The sequence below is a fragment of the Phyllobates terribilis genome, unplaced genomic scaffold (genome assembly GCF_046119375.1).
Source record: "Phyllobates terribilis strain yellow unplaced genomic scaffold, ASM4611937v1 Scaffold_1__5_contigs__length_1240528914, whole genome shotgun sequence".
Lineage (NCBI taxonomy): Eukaryota > Metazoa > Chordata > Amphibia > Anura > Dendrobatidae > Phyllobates > Phyllobates terribilis.
Window position 1 is genome coordinate 808541699 of NW_027362761.1, and position 27717 is coordinate 808569415.

Genomic DNA, 27717 nt, shown 5'->3' on the forward strand with positions numbered 1-27717 from the left:
CTGCAACATGACCCTCGAATTGTGAGAATTAGAAATAATCCTGACTACTGGGTTGCCACACTGTTAGATCCCCGGTACAAAAGTAAATTTGCAGAAATTATTCCTGCCATAGAAAGGGATGCACGCATGCAGGAGTATCAGCAGAGACTGTTGCAGAATCTTACATGTGCTTTTCCACAAAATACCAGTGGTGCACGTAGTGAATCTCACAGTTCCAACTTGCCAACCGTGGGACCGTCAAGTGTTCAGCACTCAAACCGTAACAGAACCACAGTATCTGCTGGTAACATCAATTTTGCGGAATCATTTCACCACTTTTTTAGCCCATCCTTTGCAAGGCCACAGGAGACAAGAAGTCTGACACACAGTCAACGCCTAGAGACGATGGTACAGGAGTATCTCCAAGTAAACATTGAAGCCACGACTGTGTCACTGGACTCTTGCTCTTTTTGGGCTTCCAATCTGGATAAATGGCCGGAGCTAGCCACTTACGCCTTGGAGATCTTGTCATGCCCCGCAGCCAGCGTTCTGTCTGAACGTGTGTTCAGCGCTGCTGGTGGTGTGCTGACAGATAAGCGCACGCGGCTCTCCACTGATAATGTAGACAGACTCACGTTCATAAAGATGAACAAATCATGGATCCGAAACGACTTTTCTACCCCTGTGTCATCCTGGGGAGAGTAAAAGCTTGATGATTGGTTAAAATCACCCTACCAACCGTTTTAAGCTTTCAAATTACTAATCATGTTTATCTGTATCTTGACTGGAAAATAATTTGGGCTTTGTAGCAGTGTGCAGCACTGATCCTATTAGGCCATCTATACTAAAGCTTCACCAGATTTAAAATTAAAAATAATTTTTAGCTGCATCTAGCCCGGAAAATAATTTCGGGGCTCCGAGATGCGCAAGGCACATAAGTGCCTTCTTGCTGCACTACCTGCAGCATGACCCTCATATTGTCAGAATTCGAAGTAATCATGACTACTGGGTTGCCACACTCTTAGATCCCCCAAACTTTTCGATCAACCTTTTCATTTTAATAAAGACCAAAAAAATGGTCATTTTTGAAATTATAAGCATTAGCAGGTTGTTAGAAACTGAAATCAAACAGTTTTCAACTCAAAACTTTATTCTAGGTGATGTTACATTTTCACATAGGACCCCTTGTTCGAAAGGAGCTTCTGAACTCTCTCGTCCATTGAATTTGTCAGGTTTTGGATGGTTTCTGCTTCAATTGTTTTGCATGAGGACAGAATACCCTCCCAGAGCTGTTGCTTAGATGTGAACTGCCTCCCGCCATCATAGACACTCCTTTTAATGATGCTCCAAAGGTTCTGAATGGGGTAGAGGTCAGGGGAGCATGGGGGTCACACCATAAGTTTGTCCCCTTTTATGCCCATATCAGCCAGAGATGCAGATGTTTTATGTGCAGCATGAGATGGTGCATTATCATGCAGAAAAATGATCTTGCTGTGAAATACACGGTTCTTCTTCTTGAACCATGGCAGGAAGTGCTGTTTGAGAAAATCCACATACATTATGGAGTTCATCTTTAGCGCCTTCAGGGATCCTAAAGGGGCCGACAATCTCTCTCCCCATGATTCCAGCCCAAAACATTACTCCACCTCCTCCTTGTTGGCGCTGTAGCCGTGTTTGCGTGGGGTGTCCATCAACCAGCCATCCTCCACTCCATCCATCTGGACCATCGAGCGCTGCACGGCACTCATCCGTGAACAAAACAGTTTTGAAATCAGTCTTCATGTAATGTTTGGCCCACTGGAGCCGTTTCTGCTTGTGTGAAGTGGATAGAGGAGGTCGACAGGATGGCGCATGCACAGCTGCAAACCTCTGAAGGACCCTGCATCTTGTTGTTCGGGGGACGTTGGAGGCACAAGCAGCTTCAAAAACTTGTCTACTGCTATGACAAGGCTTTTTTGCCGCTGCTCTTTCAACCTGACGTAATTGCCTGTAGGAAAGAGTCCTCAATTTGCCCTTATCAGCACGCACACGTGTGTACTGTGAATCAGCTACATACTTCTTGATTGCCAAGACACTTCATCCTGATCATCGCACAATGTTGATTGTAGTCATGCCTTGACCTAAACACTCCACAATTTGTTGCTTCTCAGCAGCCGACACATCCTTTTTCTTTCCCATTTTGGCAGAAAATGTAGGCTGCTTAATAATGTGAGAGAGCCTTCTTAAGTAGTCTTGCCTTTCATTGGACACACCTGCCAAACTAATTAGCACAGGTGTCTGCAATTGCTTACAGTGATATAAAGAGCCCTGACACACATCACCATCAATGAGTTTAACTGACAAACAAACAAATTCTTCCCTTATCACTCCTAAACACTTTTTGGATAATAATTTGGAACGCAGTGTACATGTGCTTTTCCACAAAACACCAGTGGTTCACGTAGTGAATCTTACAGTTCTAACTTGCCAACCGTGGTCTGTATGGAGTTGTTCAATAAAGGGCCCAAAATTAAGATAACATAGATGGGAGAGGTCTCTATGAATAGGAATTCCTAAGTATTTGATACCCGGTCAGGGCCAGGCAAAGGGAAAGTTGGACTGGATGGAATCCTATATGGATTTGGGGAGGGAGACATCGAGGGCCTCAGACTTCGCTGCATTGATTTTAAAATTTTACCATGTAACAAAGTGATCTATTTCAGCCATAACAGCATGGATGGATATATGTGATTGAGTGATATATACTAGGACATCATCAGCAAATAGAGAGCACTTGTACTCGGTGCCTCCCACCTCAATCCACCTAAAATTGGGGTTATGGCGAATTGATGAGAGCAGGTGCTCCGTCACTAGGATGTATAAGAGAGGGGACAGAGGACATCACTGCCTTGTCCCATTGGTGATTGTGAAAGGTGATGAAAATGTTCTGACGCACCCCCTGGGCCTTGGGACACCCGGAGCCGGACCCTTTTTGGTGGATGCTGGTGGTTGTAGTCTTCGTGGCGGCGACCCAGTTCCGTGGCTCAGGGCGGTCAAACCAGTGGCGGAACTATTTATGTGGTTTTCATGTTTAAATGTCCGACTACGCCACCCGTGGATTGCAGTCAGAGTGAACCGCCGCTACAGGGCAGACCACTGAGGCTGGTGTTGTGGGTGCAGCAGAGCGTAGCATAACTCCCCACGGGAGGAGTATAGCCTCAGGGCAGTGTATGCGGAGGATGGGGGTGATGGTGCAGGGCAGCAGCAGTAACGACACGGAGTCAGTGATGCAGTTCAGGGCCTTTACTCACAGTTCTTATTATCCAGACCACGTCTGCAGGTAACGGCTGCCCACGTCGTACTGTGCTCACCAGGTGAGGGGCTCAGACAACTCCCAGATAACTTTGGAGCACTTCACAGGACCCCCTTTGTGTGTCCTTTGTCTGGCCTTTCTTACCAACACTTCTGTCCGGCTGCCTCGGGCCTCCTCTTGGTAAACTTGGCGCCAGTTTCCCTGACCCTATGTGGTGCCTTCCTAGCGGGTGTAGCGAGGGGCTGCGCCACATAAAATGTCAGAGCCTCCGGTTTCTAGCTGAGGGTCGTTTCCTGCCTCCACTAGTTCGGGGACCGGTCTCCCCCTTTGGCCTGACCCCTCCACGCAGGTGGATTCGGGCGTGCGGTGGCGACTCGCCCGTCCGCACCCCTGGGATCCCTTCATTCCTCGTTCCTGGAGCCTTCTCCGCTCCTCTTCCTTCCTTCTCCCTCTTCCAGGCCTGGGCCTCTGTTACTAGGCCCGCCTCCGGAGCAGAGCTCATGCAGAGCCCCTGCTCCCTGCCACTTCTGCTCAGACTTCTCTGCACTGAACTAAGATGGTGCCCACCTTTTATACTCCCTTCTCAATGCACCCAGGAACTGCTTCCTCCCTGCTCCTGCACTACAGGGTTCCCCTTCCTCAGTGTTCCCTCCCCCCACTCCAGCCAGGGACAGGGACTGTCGTGCCCATCTCAGGGGCATATTGGTCGCCCTGCCCCACGGCAATGTGGTGTAATGCATGCAGGTGTCGGGTCCTGATCCACACTCCATCCTTACCTGAGAGTGAGATATCACACCTCTGGGTGAGGTGCAATACGTCTGTAGCAACCGAGCCCTCAGGGTGCTACAGTTCCATTTATCTTCAGCCTAGGTGACGTATTGCGATACAGGGCCGTGATTTTGGCTATAAAAGGGTCCCCTAGACCCCTACCCCAAGCTTTTTAAGAGAATCATATATGGCGTGCCAGGAGACTCTATGGAATGCTTTCTCAGCATCCAACGAGAGTATCTAATTACAAATTTTTAACTGCATCTAGCCCAGGAAATACTTTGTGCCTAGTAGCAGTGTCTGCTAGTGAGCGGATTATCCCGGCTGTTAAGCAAGCTGCACCACCTGTAGTTTAGACACTTAATTTTTTCAAAGGAAATGCTTCGGGACCATGGGATACTTAGTGAAGAGCATCAGGAGGCACCCCAAGGCATAGGGGCTGGGACTGGCAGTAGGATGCCTTGCGGTGGACAGCCGAGCTCGATCCTTATAAAAGCTTTTTAACTGCAGCAGCTTTAGTGGACGCTACTGGAGCTGGAATTACCGCGGCTGCTGGCATGAGACTTGCCCTCCAATAGATCCTTGTAAATGGATTTAAAGTGTATTCATTCAAATTAGAGAGACAATTTAAATTAAAAAGCTTAGAGCTGCCTCCACCACAGGGGGGCTCGCTCGACCCACCAGCGGACAGGCACCAGTATTGGGAGAGGGGGGCTGGCCGTCAGGGTTCACCGCGGCTCTGGCACAAACCCGGCGACACGGAGGTGGCACGGGCAGGAGCGGACTGGCCGTGTCGGCTTCTCACTTTTTGGATTTTAGAAGGGCATGACATGCCTATATCTGTGTCTCCCCCTCCTTTTACTCCTCCACCTCTTTTCTTTTCGCATGACTATATGTACTTGTCACTTTTCCATGTGTTAGTTATGTCTTCTGAGCAGTTTGTCAGCTTTTGGACACCTTTGAAGGTGTTTTCTATGTGTTTCTATGTGTTTTTGTTTGCCTGCCATTGGTTTTAACGGTGTTCGAAGGTGTTCGACGAACAGTTCGACGAACAGTTCGGCGAACACACGGGTGTTCGACGAACCGAACCGAACTCGAACACTACGGGGGTGGCTCAACACTATTCCTCACTAAACTCACTGGAAAATTCGAATCAAATCTGCAACCAATTCCAGACCTAAATTTTGAAAATTTAAAATCTGCACTGCAGGCCAAGTTCAGAGCAGCATGTGGATAAGATGTAGTACAATCTCATGCACTTTCTGCTAGTGTAATATGAATTCGTCATCCAGAAAAAGGACAGAAAATAAGCAGCTTACAGCTGCATGTAAAAACACCATTAAAGGTCGTGATCCATTGTTTTTCAAAGTTTCTCCTTTAGACTGGTACCAAAGTGATCACTAATATCTGTATAGGTCATATATGCTATTTTTTAGTGTTTGTATTGCTGCCATATTTTAGAACATGTACAAAAAATCAAAATCACATAATTTTAGAAGATCACACACAGCTACATGATGAACCTTACCTGCTTAGCAATTGCTTTGCTGTCCAGTTTGTTGTAAACTTTTCTTATTCTTGCCACAGTTAGAGAAGATACAGAAAGCGCATATAAACCAAAGGACACCTTTTCTTCAGGCACCAGAGATACCAATGAAGGAGTACCTGATTCAGATTTGGAATCCTTGCCTGCAATACAAAACAAATGTCGATGTATTTATGCCTCCAATGGAAATGACGTTCATATTATGTATATTTTATCATTCTGTATGTTATATAAATAAAATCTTTGAGACCTCGGTATAACGGACGAAAATTAAAATACAGAAAACGGAGGAACTAGAATACAAAACAGCACAGGTTTTTACTTACGCCAAATAAAAGAAAATTTTAAAAAAATATACCCTTTTGAACAAAAGAAAAGGTAATTTTTGCTAGACTTTGTGGTTCGTAATGTCTTTTTTTAGTTTTCTCAACCTTATCATCATTTTGCCATTTCATGAGAAATTATCATGCAATACACTTTACTATGAAACTAGGAAGTGGAAATTTTGTCCATCACCTTGTTAAGTGGGGGACGCTAAGAACAGAGCCACAAGACATACATAAAAAGTCAATTATCTGGGTCTAGAACGAATAAATAGATATATCTATCTCTAAATACACACACACAAAGAAGCTTACAATTGTTTAGAGTATTAGCAGACTCACCTTACCAACCCCTTGCCATTTCCATGCCAAAGCTTATCTGGTCCCCACGTTGGCCTTTTTTAAACCAGCTACAGCGATGACATGTAGACTAGACATGTAACTTCTGCAGTTCAGCCAATCACTGACCACAATTTAGAAGTCAGGAGTGTTAACATGTCACTTCAACAGTCAGTGATTAGCTGCAGCAGTCACGTCATCACTGGAGCTGGGTAACCAAAGACTGTTGAGGACCAGGGAAGAATCGGCAGATGAACGGTAGGAGAGTGGGGAGTATTACTCCATTACAGTTAGTATTTCACAGTGTATAATTTTTGGCAAGCGCACCATTTTGCAATGTTCCACAAATCGTCAACTAAACAAAAAAAAAAAAACTCACATGGAGAACAAACTGCTTGAAAGCTTCCAACATAATTTGGTCCCAGTTCATAAAGGACTCCAACACTGGCGGCAGTCAAGACTTCCTCCAAAAAGTGAGTTGGTCCCAGGCGCCAAACAAGGGAAGAGAGTTGGCGTTGAGCTGGAGGAGTGCCAATGTATGAATAGACGGTGCTAACCACAGGTGGATTAGCTGAACCTGACCCACCAGGAGTACTGTGTACATAATGGAGCTGTAGAGATTAGAAAATATGGAATACATTGCTACATTTCATAAAAACACTCTAATTTTTTGTGAAACTCTATTGTTAAAGAAGCATTCCCATCAAAATTTTTATCCTCTTAACATATTGCAATCATCATATTATATAGCACTGTGTACTTACAATTGCTCATTTTGCCTTTCTACCCAGAAAATTCTTCTCTTTTCCATTAGGTCTAGGACATCATGTGATTCAAAACAGACTAGCGGAATCCGTCTAAGCTTTATGTAGAAACAGGAGGTCAATTTTCTCTGCACAAGTCACGAGTTGCTGCAAAAGTCTATGATGGGGGAATGGCGGAGCAGCTGTGTCAGAGGTTGAAGAGTTGAATGATACAGAAACAAGAAGTATCAGTCTCCTCTTCAACTTCTGACCCACCTGCTCCGCTTCTCCCTCTTGCCATAGATTTTTGCAATGACTCATGACTTGTGCAGAGAAAATTGATCTCCTGTTTCTACATAGAGCTTAGAAGGAATCCGCTAGTCTGTTTCGAATCACGTAATGTCATAGACTTAATGGAAAACAGAAAAATTAGCTTGGTAGAAAGGCAAAATGAGTGCTTCTTTAAACTGGAAAAAAATAAATAGTTATAAGATTTAAAATAAATTTATATGGAGCAAATAGTTTTATCTTCACCTACACTTAAAGAGAACCAGTCACAAGGATTTTATACCTCAAACTGATTCTAATAAGTTGCAAGTGCAGTGAGGTTTGACATCTCACATGCAGCTCTCCTGCCCTCCTGCCTTATCCACCCACCTCCTGTCCCTGACTGACAGGTCAGTCCCGTTTTAGTGACCTGCCTGAGATCTGTCTGTCTGTCGGAGACATGAGGCAGGCAGCAGGTGGAAAATAGGGAGGGCGGGAAGGAGAGCTGTAAATTCACTGTCCCACCCCACCGCACTTGATACTCAACTGCATACAATATCTAACTATGGATTTCACTAAAACAGCAGAACTGATTTCTACAAGCTAGGTAAGGATTTAATCAGTATTAAAGCACCTTTAGCTTCTAACCATGAATTGAGACTGAATGATCAGTCCAGGAGGAGAAAGAAGTAGATTTATCTGATAAGATATTACAAAGTTTCTTATTTTCATGTGTATTAATGATTTAGGAAATTTAAATAAAAAAGGATTAGTTAAAAGTTTACATAATTTCAAACTTGATAAAAGATGAATACTAGTTGAAGAAAATTGAGTACAGTAAGACCTCTCCAAGATACAACCTTTTTAAAAGGTTCCTTTATATCCACATCAGATTTCCTGTGACAGATTCTTTGAAAAGTCAATTTTGGGTGCTCATCTACAATAGGTTACATGGTCACTATGAATTTATAGTAAAGAAAAACTTACCTTTACAGTACTGACCAGCTGCCCATCAAGGTAGAGAGTAGCGGTGCTATTTTTCAGCATGCCTTTACTCATGACTAGAACCAAGTGATGCCATTGACCTTCCATTATCAGCTCACTGCATCGAAATCGGGCACAACAAGGTAGGATCTCATAGAAGGAAGATTCCTCGCTAAAGTCATCCACTGCAGAATAAATATGTGAAAATATATTATTTAAAACCATAATGGTGAGCAAATCAAAAGTCATAGTCCTAGGAGGTTGGAAAGGTAAAAAGGTAACTTGTCAGGTAATGCAAACTTCCCCCATTATGGTTTAGAGCTGTAATCTGGTAATAAAGAATTAACTTGCTTGTCTTCATAATGCTTATATAGACCATATATTTTCCTTGTATTCTACATTATTGAATAGATCACTTAGATCTGATAATGATGTTCGCTGCACATACTTTGAAAATCTGTCAGAATGCCTGTGTAATCCATTATGTAATTTCAACTCATTCTCCACCCATGTTAACCGAGTAACAGCTCCTCGATGTCTCTCCTCCCTGCGGAGATCTCACACTGCTCAGTACAAGCTGCAGATTGGCGTTTGATAATTTTGCAAACACAAAAAATGCAATATGTACAAGTAATATACATAATGGTGCTATACCAAAGAAAAATAAAATAGGATGGTCCAACTGTGGTTCTGACATCCGGTCAGAGCCAACCCAACACTATCCCTGAGGTTGAACCTACTGAAGTCCTATAATAAAGGGGGACGGGGGCATCTAGTGCTCTAATAAGAGTGACAGTGAACCGTCCTTTACCCTTTACATTGGCACCTGGCACTGTTTTCAACTTTATCATACCCCCAAATACCCATGTTATGCAGAGCTGGATACATGATAATGTGGCAGATATCAGACAAGTGAATCAGTACAAGAATTCTAATCCCATCTCAGTTGCATCAACTGGGTGCATTAATACTTGCTACAATCTGACCAAAATCATCCAATGAAACTTTCAAGAGTAGCTTTCATCCAATCTGGATGATGGACAAAGGGAACAGTTCTCTATATTCTGAATTATGTGTAGAGCATTAGGATTTTTGGGTATACTACTGTGACAGGATAACCTGTAGATGCCTCAGCAAAAGCAAATTTGGAGTTTTTCTGGATTTAACCTTCTATAATATTCCTCCCCACCAAACTTAAATACATTTTTTTCTTTTAACCAATGTATAGCTGTCTAATATAAGCCCAGAGCCTTATTTTATTGCATCATACTATAATATCCAGTCTGGTAAAAAGATCCGGTGGAATGACTGAGCTGAAGTGGATAGTCACCATAGTTCTGAAGTAGTTCTTCCTTTGTTGACACGATCAGGGACTTGTCCTTGGCAGAAAGTACAATGGCTAGACAGACGTAATGCTGCTCAGAGGAGGTTGCTCGTCGGACAATGGTAAGCAGTCGCACCGGGTGGTTATTGGGTGGCGTACTGAAATGCTCAATGCAGAACCACGTGGAATATGTTAATCCAGATGGAGGTGGGAAAAGATGTTCCCCTACACGAAGATAAAAATGAATATGTCAAATCCTGAGAATACACTTTTATAACTATCTTGTGCAAGGATTAACAAAACTTTTACACACTGAACTTCTGTTCTGCAAAGAAGAAGTAACACTAAAAGTGAACAGAGTCCTATCAATTGCTAATCTTTTTGGTGGTCCTCCATCATTTGGGAAGAATGCCCAAGCTGCATCTTCAGAAGACCTGCACCTTACTATGTATGTCTATGTATGTATGCCTCTCTCGTCTGCTGATCTTAAATGATACCTTTTTTCTTTCTTTAAATTATTATACTACATTTCTCCTACTTCAGGTTAGCCATCTTGTGAAAGTGCTTCTGTAGCAATAAGAATACACTAAATGGGTTACCCGGGCAAAATATAACTTTGCCCAGGGGACTGTATACATAAACTCAATAATACCAACCGGAACTCGCCTGGATCCGTGCTCTGCACAGAGACAAGAATCGGTGATTATCTCTATTCCACCCGCCGCTGGACTAACGATGACCTCCTGCTAAATGTCACCTGACTGCTGCAGTCAATCACAGGCCACAGTGATCCAGAGGCTGGTGTAACGGTGACATCACTGCTCTATTAAAGGGACTCTGTCAGCACAGAATGACTGTTCAAACCAAGTACAGGCGCTCAGTGCTTCACAGCGGGGCCAATCATTTATATACACCTTCCTACCTGCTTGATTCCCATCTAGCTCTTCCCTTCTCTGGTTCCAGTCGGTGGTTTGGCTTACCGACTCCACAGCCTTGCAGGCTACAGAACAGCCTGCGCTTAATCCATGTGGGTGCCGGTAGGTGAGTAAAGGTATTTTTTACATATCCTGCTTCCAAGGCAAAATTTAAATATTACCCGAACAACCCCTTTAAATAGCACGTTTAGTTTATATTACCAAATAAAATGTCAGTGTTCAGTGTGCATGCCTTTGTCTTCATTCTAATGACTTGGTGAGGAAATTCATTACCTGTTCCTATGCCACTCAGCACTGTGCCGTCCATAAGCCCGGTGGTGACTGCATTACTGTTCGGTGCATTGTGAGGCGCCAAACTTGGCAAGAAAAGGCACCTATTAGAGAGGAGAGAATACATTGCAGTCTCTAAAGCCTTGGACTCATTTCAAGGATTTCTGAAACACAGATGTTTCTATAAAGGAAGCTAAAATAAAAAGAAGCAGAATGTACTAGAAGAATTATGCCGGTATATAACAAGAGCCTCTCCTCATACACTGGAGCTACAGATGCACATCACAGAAAAAAAAGAGGCCATACTTCCCCATACCTGGTCACAGTACCAATATACTGCAGTTACAGCTGTGAAGAACTACAGGGAAGGGCCCATCCCCCATAACAATGTAAATTATCATTCATTCTATATATGCAGCCATGCATAGTGTCAAAACCTCCAATGGTGTCTGTAGCTTTGGGAATCTGGTCTCTCACACCAGAATTACTAAAGAGGACATAGGATGGACTTTCCAGAGATGACATAGTTGTTGAGCAAGATGTGGCTGAAGACTAACTTATTATACCATATACTGGACAGCTAAAGCTTACCAGGAAGAAAATAATCATTTGGCTGAGTTTTCGGAGCAGAAACTGAGTGGAAACTCCAAATCCTTCCCCAAATCTCGAAAAACTGAGATTTCACACTCCACTTTCGCTATACAAAGGGAATCTTTCAGCACAATCCACCCCCCTCCCCAAAAAAGAAATGACTTATATGGCCATGTCACTCTGTGAAAGATAATGCCCTCCACACATTTAAGGACGAAATCTGTTTCCCCCTGACTGAAAAATTGCTGTTAATTCATATGGAAATGGGGCTCAAGTGCTCAGTAAGTGTCAGAGCACTTCCCAAGCCTCTGCCTCCCTGACTCAGTTCCCCGCCCGGCCTTTTTCAGCTTCATGGCAGCTCACTAGCAGAGGAAGGTAGGACTGAGAGGGGAATAGTGCCAGTGAAACAGAGGCTTGGGAAGTGCTACTATCATGCCCAGTGCACTCCAGACTCATTTGCATATTAATTAAAAAAGCAATATTTTCAATCTCGGAGCAACAGATTGAATGAGTAAAGGTGTGGCTGACATGATCTTTCATGACCATATAAACAGTTTGGGTACAGGGGGCGCAGGGCTCCACATTATTACTATGTAAGTTTGCCTTCTATACTCTTCTGTCTGATGTACAGGTTAGCCATTAGGGAATGCACTGTAATAGATATGTGGGCATATTAATTATATACTGTTTATAGCCTTAGGAGGTTTGTTAGCCCTCCGTTAAGTTACTCTTTTTTAAAACAAAATCAGTTGTATTTAATATGTAATAAAGTTGATATATTTGTGAGATATTTTGTAGCACCATTTGTCTTTTGGTTTATCTCGTGATACTTAGGTGCATCTCTCTTATTCAGCCAGATACTTTTTGGTCATAGGAATATTGCTTGCTCCTAAAAGAAAAGATCTTTATAAACTGACTAAGAAATATTTGGATTTCAAATAATTAACAGAATTTTCAATGTGGCTGCTCACTTTGTTACCTACTCCCAATAATGTGATCATTTCTTTAGCTAGACAGATGGTAAGACAGATTTCAATCAGACTCAATCAGGCCACATTTGTCAGACCCCCCCTGATATGCAGTTTGCCGTCTGCACTTAGTTTCAGGCTTTTTCTTATGAGACCCCGCCCGTAATCCATACTGGGTGTGAGGTCTGTGTGTCCAGTAAGTGAAGGCAGTCTACGGGTAGTACTGGGTTTCTCTGCCACTTTTTCTTGGGTGTGGGCATGTAGAAATAGAAGGAGGAGGGGGTTGTGGACATCCAGACACCTGTCCTCAAAACTGGTGGAAATCTGCATATGGACAGTACCATACTGGAGCTGCCAGTAGGATACTATGCTCCATGGACATGTAGGTTGTATGGTATAAGATGTCACTCAAGGCTATATATTATATAAATGAGACCAGTTATTGTGAAAGGTGGGAATAGCCTGGTGGTAGACATCCACCGATAATCCCCAGTCTGTCAATCACGGAGCACCTCCAGCTTAAAGGGGTATTCTCAAGCTTGGAAGTTATCCATTGGATAGGGAATGACTTCCCGATCGCTGGGACGCCCACTGATTCCAAGATCTGGGGCTCTGAGGAGACCTATGTGAATGGATCGATGGTTGATCATGCACACTGCCGCTCCATTCATTCTTCTGGGAGTGCTAAAGACCAGCTGAGCGTAGCACGCTGCTATCTCCATCTAATTCAACTACACTGTGTTCCAAATTATTATGCAAATAATATTTTCTCAGATTTTCCCAAATTACCTATATGAATTGCAGTCATTGTAATTTTCCAGTCAAATAACTATTAGAGTACAATTGAAAGGTTTTTGTACAAACTGCCTATGATAACAGTATATTTTAAAAAACTCAAACTGCACTCAAAATGCATGTTCCAAATTATTATGCACAGCAGAGTTTTCAACCTTTTCATTTTAATAAAGAACAAAAAAATGGTCATTTTTGCAATTATAAGCATTAGCAGGTTATTACAAACTGAAATCAAACAGTTTTCAACTCAAAACTTTATTCTAGGTGATGTTACATTTGCACATAGGACCCCTTGTTCGAAAGGAGCTTCTGAACTCTCTCGTCCATTGAATTTGTCAGGTTTTGGATGGTTTCTGCTTCAATTGTTTTGCATGAGGACAGAATACCCTCCCAGAGCTGTTGCTTAGATGTGAACTGCCTCCCGCCATCATAGACACTCCTTTTAATGATGCTCCAGAGGTTCTCAATGGGGTTGAGGTCAGGGGAGCATGGGGGCCACACCATAAGTTTGTCCCCTTTTATGCCCACTCCATCCATCTGGACCATCGAACTGTTTTGTTCACCGATGAGTGCCGTGCAACGCTCGATGGTCCAGATGGATGGAGTGGAGGATGGCTGGTTGATGGACACCCCATGCAAACACGGCTACGGCGCCAACAAGGAGGAGGTGGAGTAATGTTTTGGGCTGGAATCATGGGGAGAGAGATTGTCGGCCCCTTTAGGATCCCTGAAGGGGTAAACATGAACTCCATAATGTATGTTGAGCTTCTCAAACAGCACTTCCTTCCATGGTTCAAGAAGAAGAACCGTGCATTCCGCAGCAAGATCATTTTCATGCATGATAATGCCCCGTCTCATGCTGCACATAACACATCTGCATCTCTGGCTGCTATGGGCATAAAAGGGGACAAACTTATGGTGTGGCCCCCATGCTCCCCTGACCTCAACCCCATTGAGAACCTCTGGAGCATCATCAAAAGGAGTGTCTATGATGGCGGGAGGCAGTTCACATCTAAGCAACAGCTCTGGGAGGGTATTCTGTCCTCATGCAAAACAATTGAAGCAGAAACCATCCAAAACCTGACAAATTCAATGGACAAGAGAGTTCAGAAGCTCCTTTCGAACAAGGGGTCCTATGTGCAAATGTAACATCACCTAGAATAAAGTTTTGAGTTGAAAACTGTTTGATTTCAGTTTGTAATAACCTGCTAATGCTTATAATTTCAAAAATGACCATTTTTTTGTTGTTTATTAAAACGAAAAGGTTGAAAACTCTGCTGTGCATAATAATTTGGAACATGCATTTTGAGTGCAGTTTGAGTTTTTTAAAATATACTGTTATCATAGGCAGTTTGTACAAAAACCTTTCAATTGTACTCTAATAGTTATTTGACTGGAAAATTACAATGACTGCAATTCATATAGGTAATTTGGGAAAATCTGAGAAAATATTATTTGCATAATAATTTGGAACACAGTGTAGATAGGGGATCATTTCCAGACTTGCTGTGAATACCCCTTTAAAAGGGCAGACTGGAGACCCTTGATTTACAGCAAGCATGATTAGAGTACAGCAGTGACTGCTGAGTGCTGCACCCCGCAAAGAACAGAGTGGGGTGAAATCTGCCATTATTTTATGCCTGCTACCTACCTAGATCATGGAAAGGTAATTATACAGCTTGTATAGCACTACAATTACTTACCATAACTGTGCTGACTTTTAAAGTGAAGCGATCATCAGAAATGACCTATTGTTTAAATCAGGTTTTTGCGTCACATGTATATATATATATTTTTTTTAATATCAAGCAATGCGTTTTTTTTTCAGATCACAATCTTCATTAACCCCTTAGTTACAGAGCCAATATAGGCCTCTAACTCTGGATTACTTCAATATATCCCAGTGATTCTGAGAATATTTTTCCATGACACGTTTTCCTTTATGTTAGGGGTAAATTTAATGTCGATCGAAATGTTTTGTGTTTATTCACGAAAATTGCTAATTTTTCAAACTCTGAATTTTTGTACTCTTAAAATAGATAGTCGTTATTTATAAACTTTTTTTTGTGTGGCACATTTCCCATAAGTCTACTTTACATCAGCAACAATTTTCAAACATCCTTTTATTTTTTCGGATGTTAGAAGGGTATTTAAAACGGCAAATTTTTAGGTTTCAAGAAATTTACAAAAAAAATATTTTTGGGGCTAGAATAGAATGTGAACGCCATTATCCAAGCTCCTGGGGTGCTACCAACATATGTGACCCCATTATGGAAAATACAATCGAGAATTAATCAAGCCAAAGGCCTGCCTGCTGTGGGGCAGACACAGACAGATAAAGTGTACAACTTTGGAGAGATCTAATACATAGATGGTTGAACATGGAAGAAAAGCCTATTAAGCATAATGATTTACTGCATAACTCCTGTTGCTTTCCTCTCCCAACTCCAAAGTGTGAGTGTGTGGCACCTGATGTTCGGGGCCCCAATACCGCTATTCTGGGGAGAATCTCAATATGCCTAATCACGTCTTAATGGTAAATGGAGTGTTCCACTGGATGTATTTAGGCAGTGTAGTGACGGGAAGCGGTTAAAAAATACAACAAGAAAAAATTAGTAATCTTGCAATTTTTACCTGACCATAGGAGTTGTCTTAGACTTCCCATCCTTTGATTATAATGGAAAGTAAGACCTCCATATACAGCTGATAACACACCAGTCATGGTAGGCAATGTCACAGCTGACCCTGCTCCCCTCCTTTCATAATGATCTTTGCACACGCTCATTAGATGCTTCAACACAAACAATAGGGTCAGAGTCTGTCCATTGTGGCTAATGTACATATGTATTTCCTGAAAACTAAGAGGAAGTTAGAATCTAAAAAAGCCCCACTGTCCAGTGGGAAAATTGCTAAATTTCTATTTTTTATATTTTTCACATAGATTGTGATATGAAAGAACGTTGCTAAAAATAATTTAAAAATACATTTAAACGCAAAAAACGGATTTAAACATTAGATCATTTTCTGGTGATAAAGGGAATCTGTTGCTAGGTTTTTGCCACCAAATCTGAGAGCAGCATAATGTAGAGAAAGAGAACCTGATTCCAGAGCTGTATCACTTTCTAGGCTGCATGTCTGCTGTATTTTTTATAAAATCATTAAAGCTGCTAACAGATAGTCCAACCACATCCCCACCACTGATTGGCAGCTTTCCGCCTATGCACAGTGTACACAGAAAGCGGCCAATCAATGGTGTGGGCCGGGTTATCCAGAGATCAGCATGTAGAGAACTGGAAGATCTGCAGCAGATAAAATTATGATTTTATAAAAAAATGTAGCAAGCAGCCTAGTAAGTGATATATCACTGGAATCAGGGTATCTTTTCCTACATTATGTGGGGGAGCAAAATCTGATAACAGATTCCTTCTAGAAAGAATCTGAGATAGGATCATATCAATATACGATTGAAAGCAAACTAAAACAGGAAAATGGCATTAAAAGACACTAACGTGAACGATCCGATTTAATCATTACAGTTATAGGATAACAAATTAAAACTGTATAAAAAAAAAAAAAGAACATTACCCAAAGCCTTCCAGAGAAGTGTCAAATTCCACAAAGGCAGGAGTGACTGATGATCCATGAAGCCTAATGTCATGTGGTGTAGTCATAGAAACCAGGCACTTTACCCTGGTGAGGGGCACGGTGCATCCTTCTGCCGATTTTACCAAGCTGCGGCTTATCCGATAATGTTTGTCTTCTCCTACGCAGAACACGCTGTCCGAGCCCAAGCCCTCTGTGGACATGATCATGCTACCTGTGTGGGGCACGGAAAGAGAACTGTCAGAGCTGAAATAAATAAAAGAAGCAGCCATACCTGATCTCTACCCTGCTACGTTTCTATTCACAACGCTGGCACCGAGCATCACTTAATCAGCCAGGTGACATATGAATGCTTTTATGGTGTTGCTTACGGGTAACATACTTATTGCTGAATGGTTCACGAAGCTAGTGAGATTGGAAACACTGAGGCTTTATAAGAAGCATTAAGAAAATCTATTGCACAAATATGTAAATGTACATCATTTAGTTCATGGCCTGGATCCACATGTGAAAGCATTTTAGCATTTTTGCTGCTGGGCTTGTATATATATGAGTAGCACTTTATATATATTGTATATATATGAGTAGCACTATATGAGTAGCACTTTATGATAATATTTCTAGGTGGCAGTAAAAACCACTGGGAACACCGGTTTAATAAAAAAGGAAGCGCTCAGACATTGCCTTTAACTGGATGGATGATTGGGTTGAATAAAATATATTTACATTCATTTTTTTTTTTCAATGTTTGAATTTAATTAAAAATACTTAAACACATTTTTATTATTTCAATGTCAGTTTTAGAATTATATGCTTTAAATTACATATTGTTGAACTTCAAAATAAATTGTACTGCTACCCCGTCACCCCGTTAATCTGATTCTCGGCCTCCAGTTGGCAGCAGTGGGGCACAGCCGATTGACAGTTTGGATGGTTCGTTCTCCGATGCTGCAAGCAGAGACAAGATGGCTGGATCCAGCTGTACAGCCGGCTTCAGAGCAGAGCTAGCAAAAAGCCTGTAAGCGCTGCGCTGCTTGCCCAAGAGACCGGCCACTGCTGACAGACTGCAGAGGTGGCCAGAAACATAGGCAACCAGCAGCACACAAAATTAAAAATCCTTCTGTTCTTGAGAAGAAGCAAGTAGCAAAGTTGCTTATTCTTACTAGCACTTTGCAACTTTATCTATTTAAGATGTGACAACCCCTTTAAAAGGCAATCTGTCACCAGTTTTTTGCTAATGTGAGAGCCCCATAATGTAGGAGCAGAGACCCTGATTCCAGTGACCGATCACTTACTAGGCTGTTTCTATACAATCAGTGTTTTATCAGCAAGAGATTATCAGTAAAAGACAACCGGCCTCATGCCTCCTAGTCCAACCACACCCCCAGCACAGATTAGCAGCGCTCTGTCACTATACAATGTACACAGAAAGCCGTAGTGTGTCTGGTGTTATACACTGCTCACCAACTGAGCTCTGCTAGAGCTGCAGCAGAGAAAACTGGGTCTATCATAACTGCTGCACCCAATAAGGGATACATCGCTGGAATCAGGGTCTCTGTCCTTACACCATGCTGCAGTCAGATTGCATAGCAAAAACTTGCTGACATATTCCCTTTAAGTAGCACTAAAGTTTTGGCAAATACTAATTTTTGAATAGTAAAAAGTCAAATAACTTTTCTATATACCTTTTGCATTAATTTCTCATTTCTATCAAGATCTCTGCTTGCAGTCATATGTTGACCACTTCCAAAGGGATGAAATTGGCCTAATGAACTCGAAGGTTACAAGACACGGCTCTGATAACTGTACTATACTCAGAGTGATGAAGGTAGAGGCTCACTTGTTAACCTAATTTTATTATTTTTTAAGCAACTAACCAAATAATTATTACAAAACATAAGGGAGCTGGATTTGGAAAGTGCCAATTGGCATTGATGAGCTACAAGACTCCTTACAGAACCAGTAGTGATCGATAAGTCAGGGATATTTGAAGTGATGTCATGAGTGCTGTGAGGAGTGGAAAGCTCTGGGTTGCACACTGTGATGATGAGAACATTCATATGTCAGCATTGTATTAGGAAACGTGGGACACCGTGCGTGGGAAGACTCAGGATCCGTAGATAATCTACAGATTGCACATCCATCTCATCTACCACTAAACTGTAATTTGGGAACATATGGGCTGACCTGACAAGTTCAAACTTTGGAAGCTGAACAGCAAATACACAATGTAAAGCGGAGGAGGAAAGAAAAACACAAGACCTGATTAAAATATCTACAAAATTAGATCAACAGACTATCCGTAAGAATAGATAGGGCTAAAAGAAGAAAAGGGAGTGGAAAATCTAATTAAATAAGCCCTCAGCCTGCCTCAAATAATTTAAAAAAAGTACAAGGAGAGGCATTAAATATACACTATTTAACTTGTGAATGGTCTAACTGGAGACATTAAAGAGGTTTTCCCACGAACAAAAGTTGATTTTAATCAATAGATCTTGGAATAATAATAACTTCCACAATTGGATGTGATTAAATAAAATGTTCCTGTGCTGAGATAATCTTATAAATGTGCCCCTGCTGTGTAATGGCTGTGTCTGACCGTACAGGGTATAGACACGGATGGAGTATGCCCGTCAGTTAGAAAAGTGCTGGGTTCAGGGTGTCCTGGAGACAAGGACCACGTCTGCTGGGAAATTCTAAGTGGAGGACAGAAAAATATTGTCTGTCACACTTGTGCCCTGACAGCCTTGCCTACAGCGTCCTCCACTGGAACCAGCAATGACAGGTTCAGAACATTTAAATCCACACGGATCCCTGTACAGGCTTCTCTGGATCACCGCACCTGCCGAGACCTTAATCTATGGGGCTGGCCATTATCGCCTACCACACTATCTCGCAAAATATATCCCATACACGTGGCACACAGGACAGAGCCAACTGCAGCACGGCACCAGATCATATTTCTCTGTCCGCCACTTACAATTTCCCAGCAGACGTGGTCCTTGTCTCCAGGACACCCAGCACTTTTCTAACTGACGGGCATACTCCATCCGTGTCTATACCCAGACACCTCCTACCGGATTGGTTTCCTTATCTAAGAATTGCCCCTCACTTCTTCTTGACTGGTAATTCTTCTCCTTTTTTTCCCGGATACGTCTATCCACTTGCGACATTGTGATCAAGGCCACAGTGTTGGCCGAAACGTCCACTAGTCGCCTCAAGCATCACCCTTTAAATAAAGTTTCACCTAAAGCATACCATACCTCTCTACGTGTGCAGTGATTTTTATGGTTTATTACTGACGGAACCACTGGCTCCCTTCACTAGCACCATGCCTTTCCACTTTGTTGAGTGCTAGCCTTTATCGTTTCCTCTGACCATACAGGAACATGGTCTGATCATACCACATCTCCTGGGCAGGAGGGGTTGGGGGAGAGTATGCAGACATTACTGCAGGAGATTGCAGCTGATTCTTTTTGTGGGGTAAAACATTTCCCTGCCTGTTTTTAAACAATGTTTTACTTCAAAGAAAGAATCAGCTGTGATCTCGTGCTGTAATGTCTGTATACTCTTTTCCTTCCTCCCCTGCCCAGGAGATGTGGTATGATCAGACCATGTTCCTGTACGGTCAGACACAGCCATTACACAGTACACAGCAGGGGCACATTTATAAGATTGTCTCAGCACAGGGACATTTTATTTAAACACATCCAATTGTGAAAGTTATTATTAGTCCAAGATGTATTGATTAAAATGAACTTTTTTTCATGGGAAAACCCCGTTAAGGGTGCGTTGGCATCTAGTTATACAATAAAGGGAATCACTAAGCAGGTTTTTGCTATTTATTTTAAGAACATCATAATGCTGGGGCAATCCAGGAATGTGTCATTTACTAGGCTGTGTGCTGTAGTTTCAATACAATCAGTGTTTTGTCAGCAGGAGATTATCACTGCTGGACTAGGTGTCACGTGCAAGATAGTCAAGCCAGCCTGTGTAACCCCGCCCCCACCACTGATTGGCAGATTGCTGACAATGCACACTGGAAGCTGCTAATCAGGGGTGTGGTCGGGGTTATACACAGCTCAGCATTCTGTCCACTGCTATATGAACAGCAAAGAAAACAGTGATTCTATCAAAGTGCATCAAGTACCCTGGTAACTGATACATTGCTGGAATAAGGCTCTCTGCCGCTACATCATGGTGCTCTCAGATTCCATAGTAAAAACTTTGACAGATTCCCTTTAAATAGGTATTCTACCCCTTGCTTATAACAAACATATAGGCTAAGTGTGATATAAACAAGAAACAGTGTATATTCACCGACAGATCCCCTGGCGCCTATAAACCCTCGCTGGCCGTGTCCCCAGCTGCTCTACTCTCCATATCTTCCAGCCTAATTGGTGTGTACTGCTGCAGCCAATCATTAGGACCAATGTGTAGCAGTGAGGAGACGACCAGGCTAGAAGAGAAGGTGTGGAGAGTGGCGGGGGACCTAGTCAGTGGAATAGCGGGGGATCCGTGAGTATGTGCCTTCTCTTTTTTGCATAGCAGACTTGAACTTTATTATAACAAAGGGGTGTAAAATTAAATTCAGGTGCTAGATTGTGCTGGTAGAGAGGAAAAGATCTGATTAACTACTCATCTGGACACAGAACTACGCCCATGGTTATTGCCAGTAACACACTGAGAAAGGGAAAATATAAACAGTAACATTTAGGTGTACTCTCAAAATAATCACAGTGCAGGCCTTATTTAGTGGTTTCTCGATTTTATATAGATACTGAATAAACAAGAAGTTTTAGAACGTTCTAGGAAACTAGGCGTTATCGCCACAAAATGAATGTCACAATTTTTACACAACTGATTTTCCCATCAAATTATGAGGAATTAAAGTCAAAACTCCAACCACTTTACAATGGGAGAACAATTAAAAAAACTCCAATAAAAAAGAAATTAGAATAGGAAAGAAAAACAGAAAGACCAAGAGATAAAAAAGTCAGATTCTCACAATAAGATGTTTATCAAGAGTCTCTGGTTTAGACCGGATACCTACTCTGACAAATACACCATTTACATGGATGTTCAAAAATAGATTCTTCTTTCTTTGAACATGAAAAAGTATTTTTAAAACATCAGCATTACAGAACATAATAGGAATAAAATCAGATTTTTTGGCTTTAAATCTAAGAACCGCGACAATTATTGTATTGAAACTTTCAAAAGGGTGGTGACTAATCAGATGAGGGAAACTGAAATAATCAGGAATAAAAAGAGGAATATCTATCATAGGATGAAAGGGAAGCGTTACGCGATTTGCAGAAGGACAAAAGTATTGTTAAAACGGCGCCAGATAAAAGGGGAGATGTGATTTTGAATAGAACAGACTACGTGAAGGAGATGTGTAGACTTTTATCTGATTCTTACACATATAAAAAAATAAGAAACAACAGAGTAGAAAAATACAAAGAGGATTTAAGAACAATATTGGCAGAAGTGAAAGAAAGTCTTTATCATTAGTTAAGCCTTTAATGGGGTTGTTCAGGACTTTTATATTGATAGCCGTTCCTTATGATAGGTTATTAATATCTGATCGGTGGGGTTTGACACCTAGCACCCCCCTGCCCAGCAGCTGTTCCAGGAGCCAGCCGGATTTGCAGGGTTACGGAGCTGCGCAGAATAGCTCCTTCAACCGTATAGTGGCTGCGGCTGGTTACTGCACATTCGCCTTTTAGTAGAATCAATAGAGGGTAGATGTGAAGTACATGGCAGCAGTCACTACACAGTTGATGGAACTGTGCTGTGCATCTCAGCGACTCAGCACATCCGGCTGCAGTCCGCAACGGGAACAGCTGATTGGCAGGGTGGCAGGTGTTTCACCTTCAACGATAAGATATACCATATTAAAACTATACTAAAAAATAACCCATTAATCTAAAAGTCCTGAACAACCCTTTTAAGTATATTAATATACAGTTCCCAAAAATGAAGGCGATATATTAATTTAGCAAAATTCATACAAATAAGAAAAATCCTACAGGTTGACCAATTTTAGACGGAATCGACTCCCTGACCAGCCCTGCATAAGAATATATTGATAGGTAATCAATATGCTAACATACCGTATTTGAGACACTCACAACATCAAAGCAAAATACTAAATGATATAACAATTAATGCCACTACCCTATTTTGAACCTGAGACATATCATCCCCAAACACAATTTGTGCTTGCAAGCCATATAACGCATTTTGGATCGTAATGGAGACCTGGCTTTGTAACAAGTACGTTTTAGGAGTAATTTGATTGAATTTTGTATGAATTATGACTCTTTTTGCTATAATGGACATGACTTCCTTCAGACCATGGGTACAGCGATGGGTGCGAAATTCACACCCAGTTGTTATGCAAATTTGTATCTTGTGGTCTGGGAGGGGAAGTCCATCACAAATTATGAAAATTAAACTAATTAAAAAAAATTAGGATATTTAAAAGATACATTGATGATCTTTTCATATTATGTTAGGGGGAGTCCTCAGAATTTGATATTATTCATATACGAGGGTCAGTCAATAAGTAATGCCTCCTATTTTTTTTCTCCTTAAATAAGGTAGTTATGTTAAATATTCAAATTTGGCACAATTCCTCAAACCTTCTTCTCCAATCCACAGCAATTGCAACTTCCTGCACCAACAGGTGGCAGGACTGTATCCGTTTGCAAAATGGCTGACATCAATGTTCGTATTAGACAACGTTCTGTGATTGAATTCTTGCATGCAGAAGGTGAAACGCCCATTCGAATTCATGAGAGACTGAAAAATGTGTACGGTGATGCAACAGTGGATGTCAGTACTGTTAGACGATGGGTTCGTCGCTGTAACACAGCTGAAGGGCCATCACCGTTGGCTGACAAAATGCAGAGTGGCAGGCCAGTAACCGCAGTGACTCCAAGCAACATTCAGCGAGTCGATGACATCATTCGTGGTGACCGCCGGGTGACTGCAGATGAATTGTGTGGCATTATCTGCCTCAGTAAAGGCAGTGTGATGACAATTATTGGATAACTGGGATACAGAAAAGTTTGTGCACGGTGGGTCCCAAGAATGCTTTTTACCATTCTGGAATACATGCCCTTGTTAAACGGTGGACCAAGACTGTGGAATTGGATGGAGATTATATTGAAAAGTGACAAATTAATCATTAATGTTGTGGTTTTCAACCTATGTAATTGCATTTGAATTTCTTGCCAATTAAAAGGAGAAAAAAATAGGAGGCATTACTTATTGACTGACCCTCGTATTGTACGAAAACACCAGATATCTCAACTTTACTCATGAACATACCGTAATTAGTGTATATTTTAGATAGAGAGATTTTATGTTATGGGGGAGAGGGGGAAGCAGCACTTACAATTACCGTACTTTTATCCAACTGATGGTAACAAATATATAGACTTCTCTAGCTGTCACCATAGTCCATTGATACAAAAAATTCCTATTGGTCCAATAATGATGATTTTATTTCACAATAACTAATTACTAAAGATAGGTTTGAAGAAAGAAAATATAACATTGAGAGAGTCAATTTCTCTGTAAAGTACAAAATGAGAATTTAGTGGCAACATTCTTGAAAATTGATCATGATAATATGCAAAAAAAAAAAAATACATTACCATATTTTTTGGACTTTAAAACACCCTTTTTTCCTCCAAAATTTTGGAGGAAAGTGGGGGGTGCTTCTTATAGTCCGAACATATGTTCTGTGGCTGTGGGTGGTGGGGGTAAGCGGTAGAGGAGGAGCGGGGCACAGGAGGCAGCAGTCGCCTGCTGCAGCTTACGCTGTGCCCGCTGCTAAAGAAAATGAATATTCACTGCTCCCCATGCACATGGGCGTGGAGAGCAATGAATATTCATTTTCATTAATAGCGCGCACACTGGAGCCGCAGCGCGACTCCTGCTGCGCTCGATGGTCTGTGTGCCCGCTATTAAAGCTCATGAATATTCGCTACAACCCACTCCCATGAGTTGTAGTAAATATCCATGGTCTTTAATAGCGGGCACACTGACAGCCGAGCACAGCAGGAGCTGCGCTGCGGCTACAGTGTGCACGCTATTGGAGAGTGTGAATGGTCACTGCTGCCCACGCCCACGGTCCCGGCATGGGGGATCAGTGACTATTCCGGCACAGCACTTCACTGTCTTAGGGCGCATGTCAGGGACGCCATGTGAGCCCTGCCATGAGCGGCTCACACAGTGAGAGTGTCGGCAGCAGAGCGGGACGCATCGCTGGACTAGAGAGGAGGTGAGTATGATTGTTTATTTTTTTTTGTGGGCAGCGTGATGGAGGCTCAAGGGGTGCCAAGCATACCAGGATGGAGGGGTGCCAAGCATACCAGGATCAAGGGGTGCCAAGCATACCAAGATGGGGAATCAAGGGGTGCTATGTATAACAGGATGGGGGATCAAGGGGTGCCATGTATAACAGGATGGAGGATCAAGGGGTGCCATGCATAACAGGATGGAGGATCAAGGGGTGCCATGCATAACAGGATCAAGGTGTGCCAAGCATACCAGGATGGTGGATCAAGGGGCGCCATGCTCAACAGGATCAAGGGGTGCCAAGCATACCAGGATCAAGAGGTGCCATGCATACCAGGATCAACGGGTCCCATGCATACCAGGATCAAGGGGTGCCATGCATACTAGGATGGGGGATCAAGGGGTGCCATGCATACTAGGATTGGGGATCAAGGGGTGCCATGCATACTAGGATGGGGGATCAAGGGGTGCCATGCATACCAGGATGGGGATGAGGGCCACGTATACCAGGATGGGGATGAGGGCCACGTATACTAGGAAGGAGGGGCCATACATACCAGGTTGAAGGATATTAACAGAATTGGGGGACATTACCCCAATACCAGTGTCAGCAGCAGACCCCCTCCCTCATAACAGGGCATCATGACCACATTTTTTGCTTACATTTTTTTTCTATTTTCCTCCTCTAAAACCTAGGTGCGTCTTATGGTCTGAAAAATAAGGTAATTATTGCACAGATGCGCATTTAATTAAAAATATAGCAAAACATTGACACCTCTTGAAACAATATCCGATATTGTGGCCGGTTTCTGATCAGCCTCAAATTTTTGGCGATTCAAGAATCTTCCCTAACAGTTGTATCAAATCTAAGGATTCATCTTTGCCTTTAGGCAAAGGCATTTTTTTTTCGTGACTCAGTGGCACAGCATGTAGGGAGGCGGGACAAAGGAGTAATTAAAATATTTAACATGTTTTTTCAGACAGTAAAAATAAAAACCAATATAAATTCAATGAGTTCATTGCATGCAATACAAACGGGGCTATTATATCCTGGAGTGCCCTTATGTTGGGCACATAGCATGTAAACTGATAAAGAGAATAGCTGAACACTAAGAATATTTGTAAAAGTAAATTAGATTAAAGTGAATAGGCCCATTAAAAAAAGATATACCACCAAGATCATAGGGTTAGCAAATTCTATCCTATGGAATTGATGACACCCAGTTGCAGAGGAGAGGATCACATCAGTAAAATGAGCCAAAGGGAAAATTTGGGGATTTTTAATTAAACACTTTAATTCCATCAGATCTGACTATAGATTTAAAATATTTTCTGTAGTTTTTTTGTTAAGCTTGCATTTTTACTGCGTTTTTGGTGCGGTTCTTATTATTTTTTACCTAATTATTTTTCATATTACATACATGTTTCTTAGTCATAGTATTTACATGGGTTACAGTTACTTTTTCAAATAGGGGTTTTGGTAGTATATACATTTAAAACAACATTTTTGTGTTAATCCAAGTTGCATTTACAACTATTTATATAAGTCTTCATTTAGATACAGTATCTAGGAAAAAAATAAGATCATGTTCACACTGACATCATCTTCGTCTTAATGAAGTTTTGCAAAAAAATATCCATCAAAACCGGAATATTTAATCTATACTAAAATAGGGGGTTATATAACTATAATTAAACTTTATTATTATGATTTACATGTATTTTATCACTTTTGATTAGAGACTATTGAAATGATATATTCCTAACTTCTTAATTGTATGATAAAATATGTACATAAAAGTTTTAACTAGTATTGTATATGTTTAAAAGATTAACAATAATAAAGTTTAAAATGTTTACACTAGCTTAAGGATAAGGATGAAAAGGTCAGAGAGCATAAAGCATGGGCGTTTCACCCCAGGAAGAAGCCGACAGGCGAAACCTAGGGTCTGAGAAGGACTGGCGTGCCGCGTGGTGTTATTAATGATTTTATATTCTAAGAGATTTTATTTGAATAGGATTTTGTTTAGCACGCCCCTTTATCACCGGTCTTGATGAATCAGGCACTTCTAGAAAGTATTGAGGAATTGAAACACAAATATATTAGCTTCCTAGCTAGCTGGACGTCTGTGTTCAGCTGAGAAATGCTTATATCTAGTCTATACGCTGCCAGTATCATAACAATTGTGAAAAATTAAACCACAAAGAATATTTAGATGACGTAGAACTTTTAATTTACTCAATGATTTAGCATTCTAAAAAATGGAAAACCTCTTTTAAAGTTGCTCCCCTCTCCCAACCTAAATTATATTCTAGAGTCCTTGACCATCTATAAAATAGGTATAACATGGTGAGTCAAGTCAATTCTGACCGTAATGGTAAAAGGACTGATGAGAACAACTGTGTAAAATGCTGTGAAAAACCAATATATGTTCTAAAATAGGGTTTAAAGAATATATAAACTTACTTCTCATTTCTGGCTCGTAGCTGAGAGAACTGGGCTTGTGGACACGATACTGTTTTAATAGACGTTTATCCCATGCTGCACAATTCAAAGGATTACCAAGACGGAGAAATTCTCTGGATTGAATCATAAAAAAATAGTTACAATAATAGGTTAAAGGGTTTATCCCATAAAAAAACACACAGGATAGAAATGACTGCATGGGGTCCA

General features: G+C 41.6%; 1 protein-coding gene across 7 annotated transcripts in view; it reads right to left on the reverse strand.

Moving 5' to 3' along the window:
• WDFY3 (WD repeat and FYVE domain containing 3) overlaps positions 1-27717 on the reverse strand; it is a 353725-nt gene that overhangs the window by 118362 nt on the left and 207646 nt on the right. For all 7 annotated transcript variants that reach the window (XM_073637114.1, XM_073637120.1, XM_073637116.1 and 4 more), the window contains 7 exons: positions 27511-27623; positions 16710-16941; positions 10774-10874; positions 9572-9790; positions 8245-8426; positions 6627-6858; positions 5568-5728 (listed from right to left, as the gene is read on the reverse strand). In XM_073637114.1, coding sequence (XP_073493215.1) covers positions 5568-5728; positions 6627-6858; positions 8245-8426; positions 9572-9790; positions 10774-10874; positions 16710-16941; positions 27511-27623 — 1240 coding nt within the window. The remainder of the gene's footprint in view (positions 1-5567; positions 5729-6626; positions 6859-8244; positions 8427-9571; positions 9791-10773; positions 10875-16709; positions 16942-27510; positions 27624-27717) is intronic.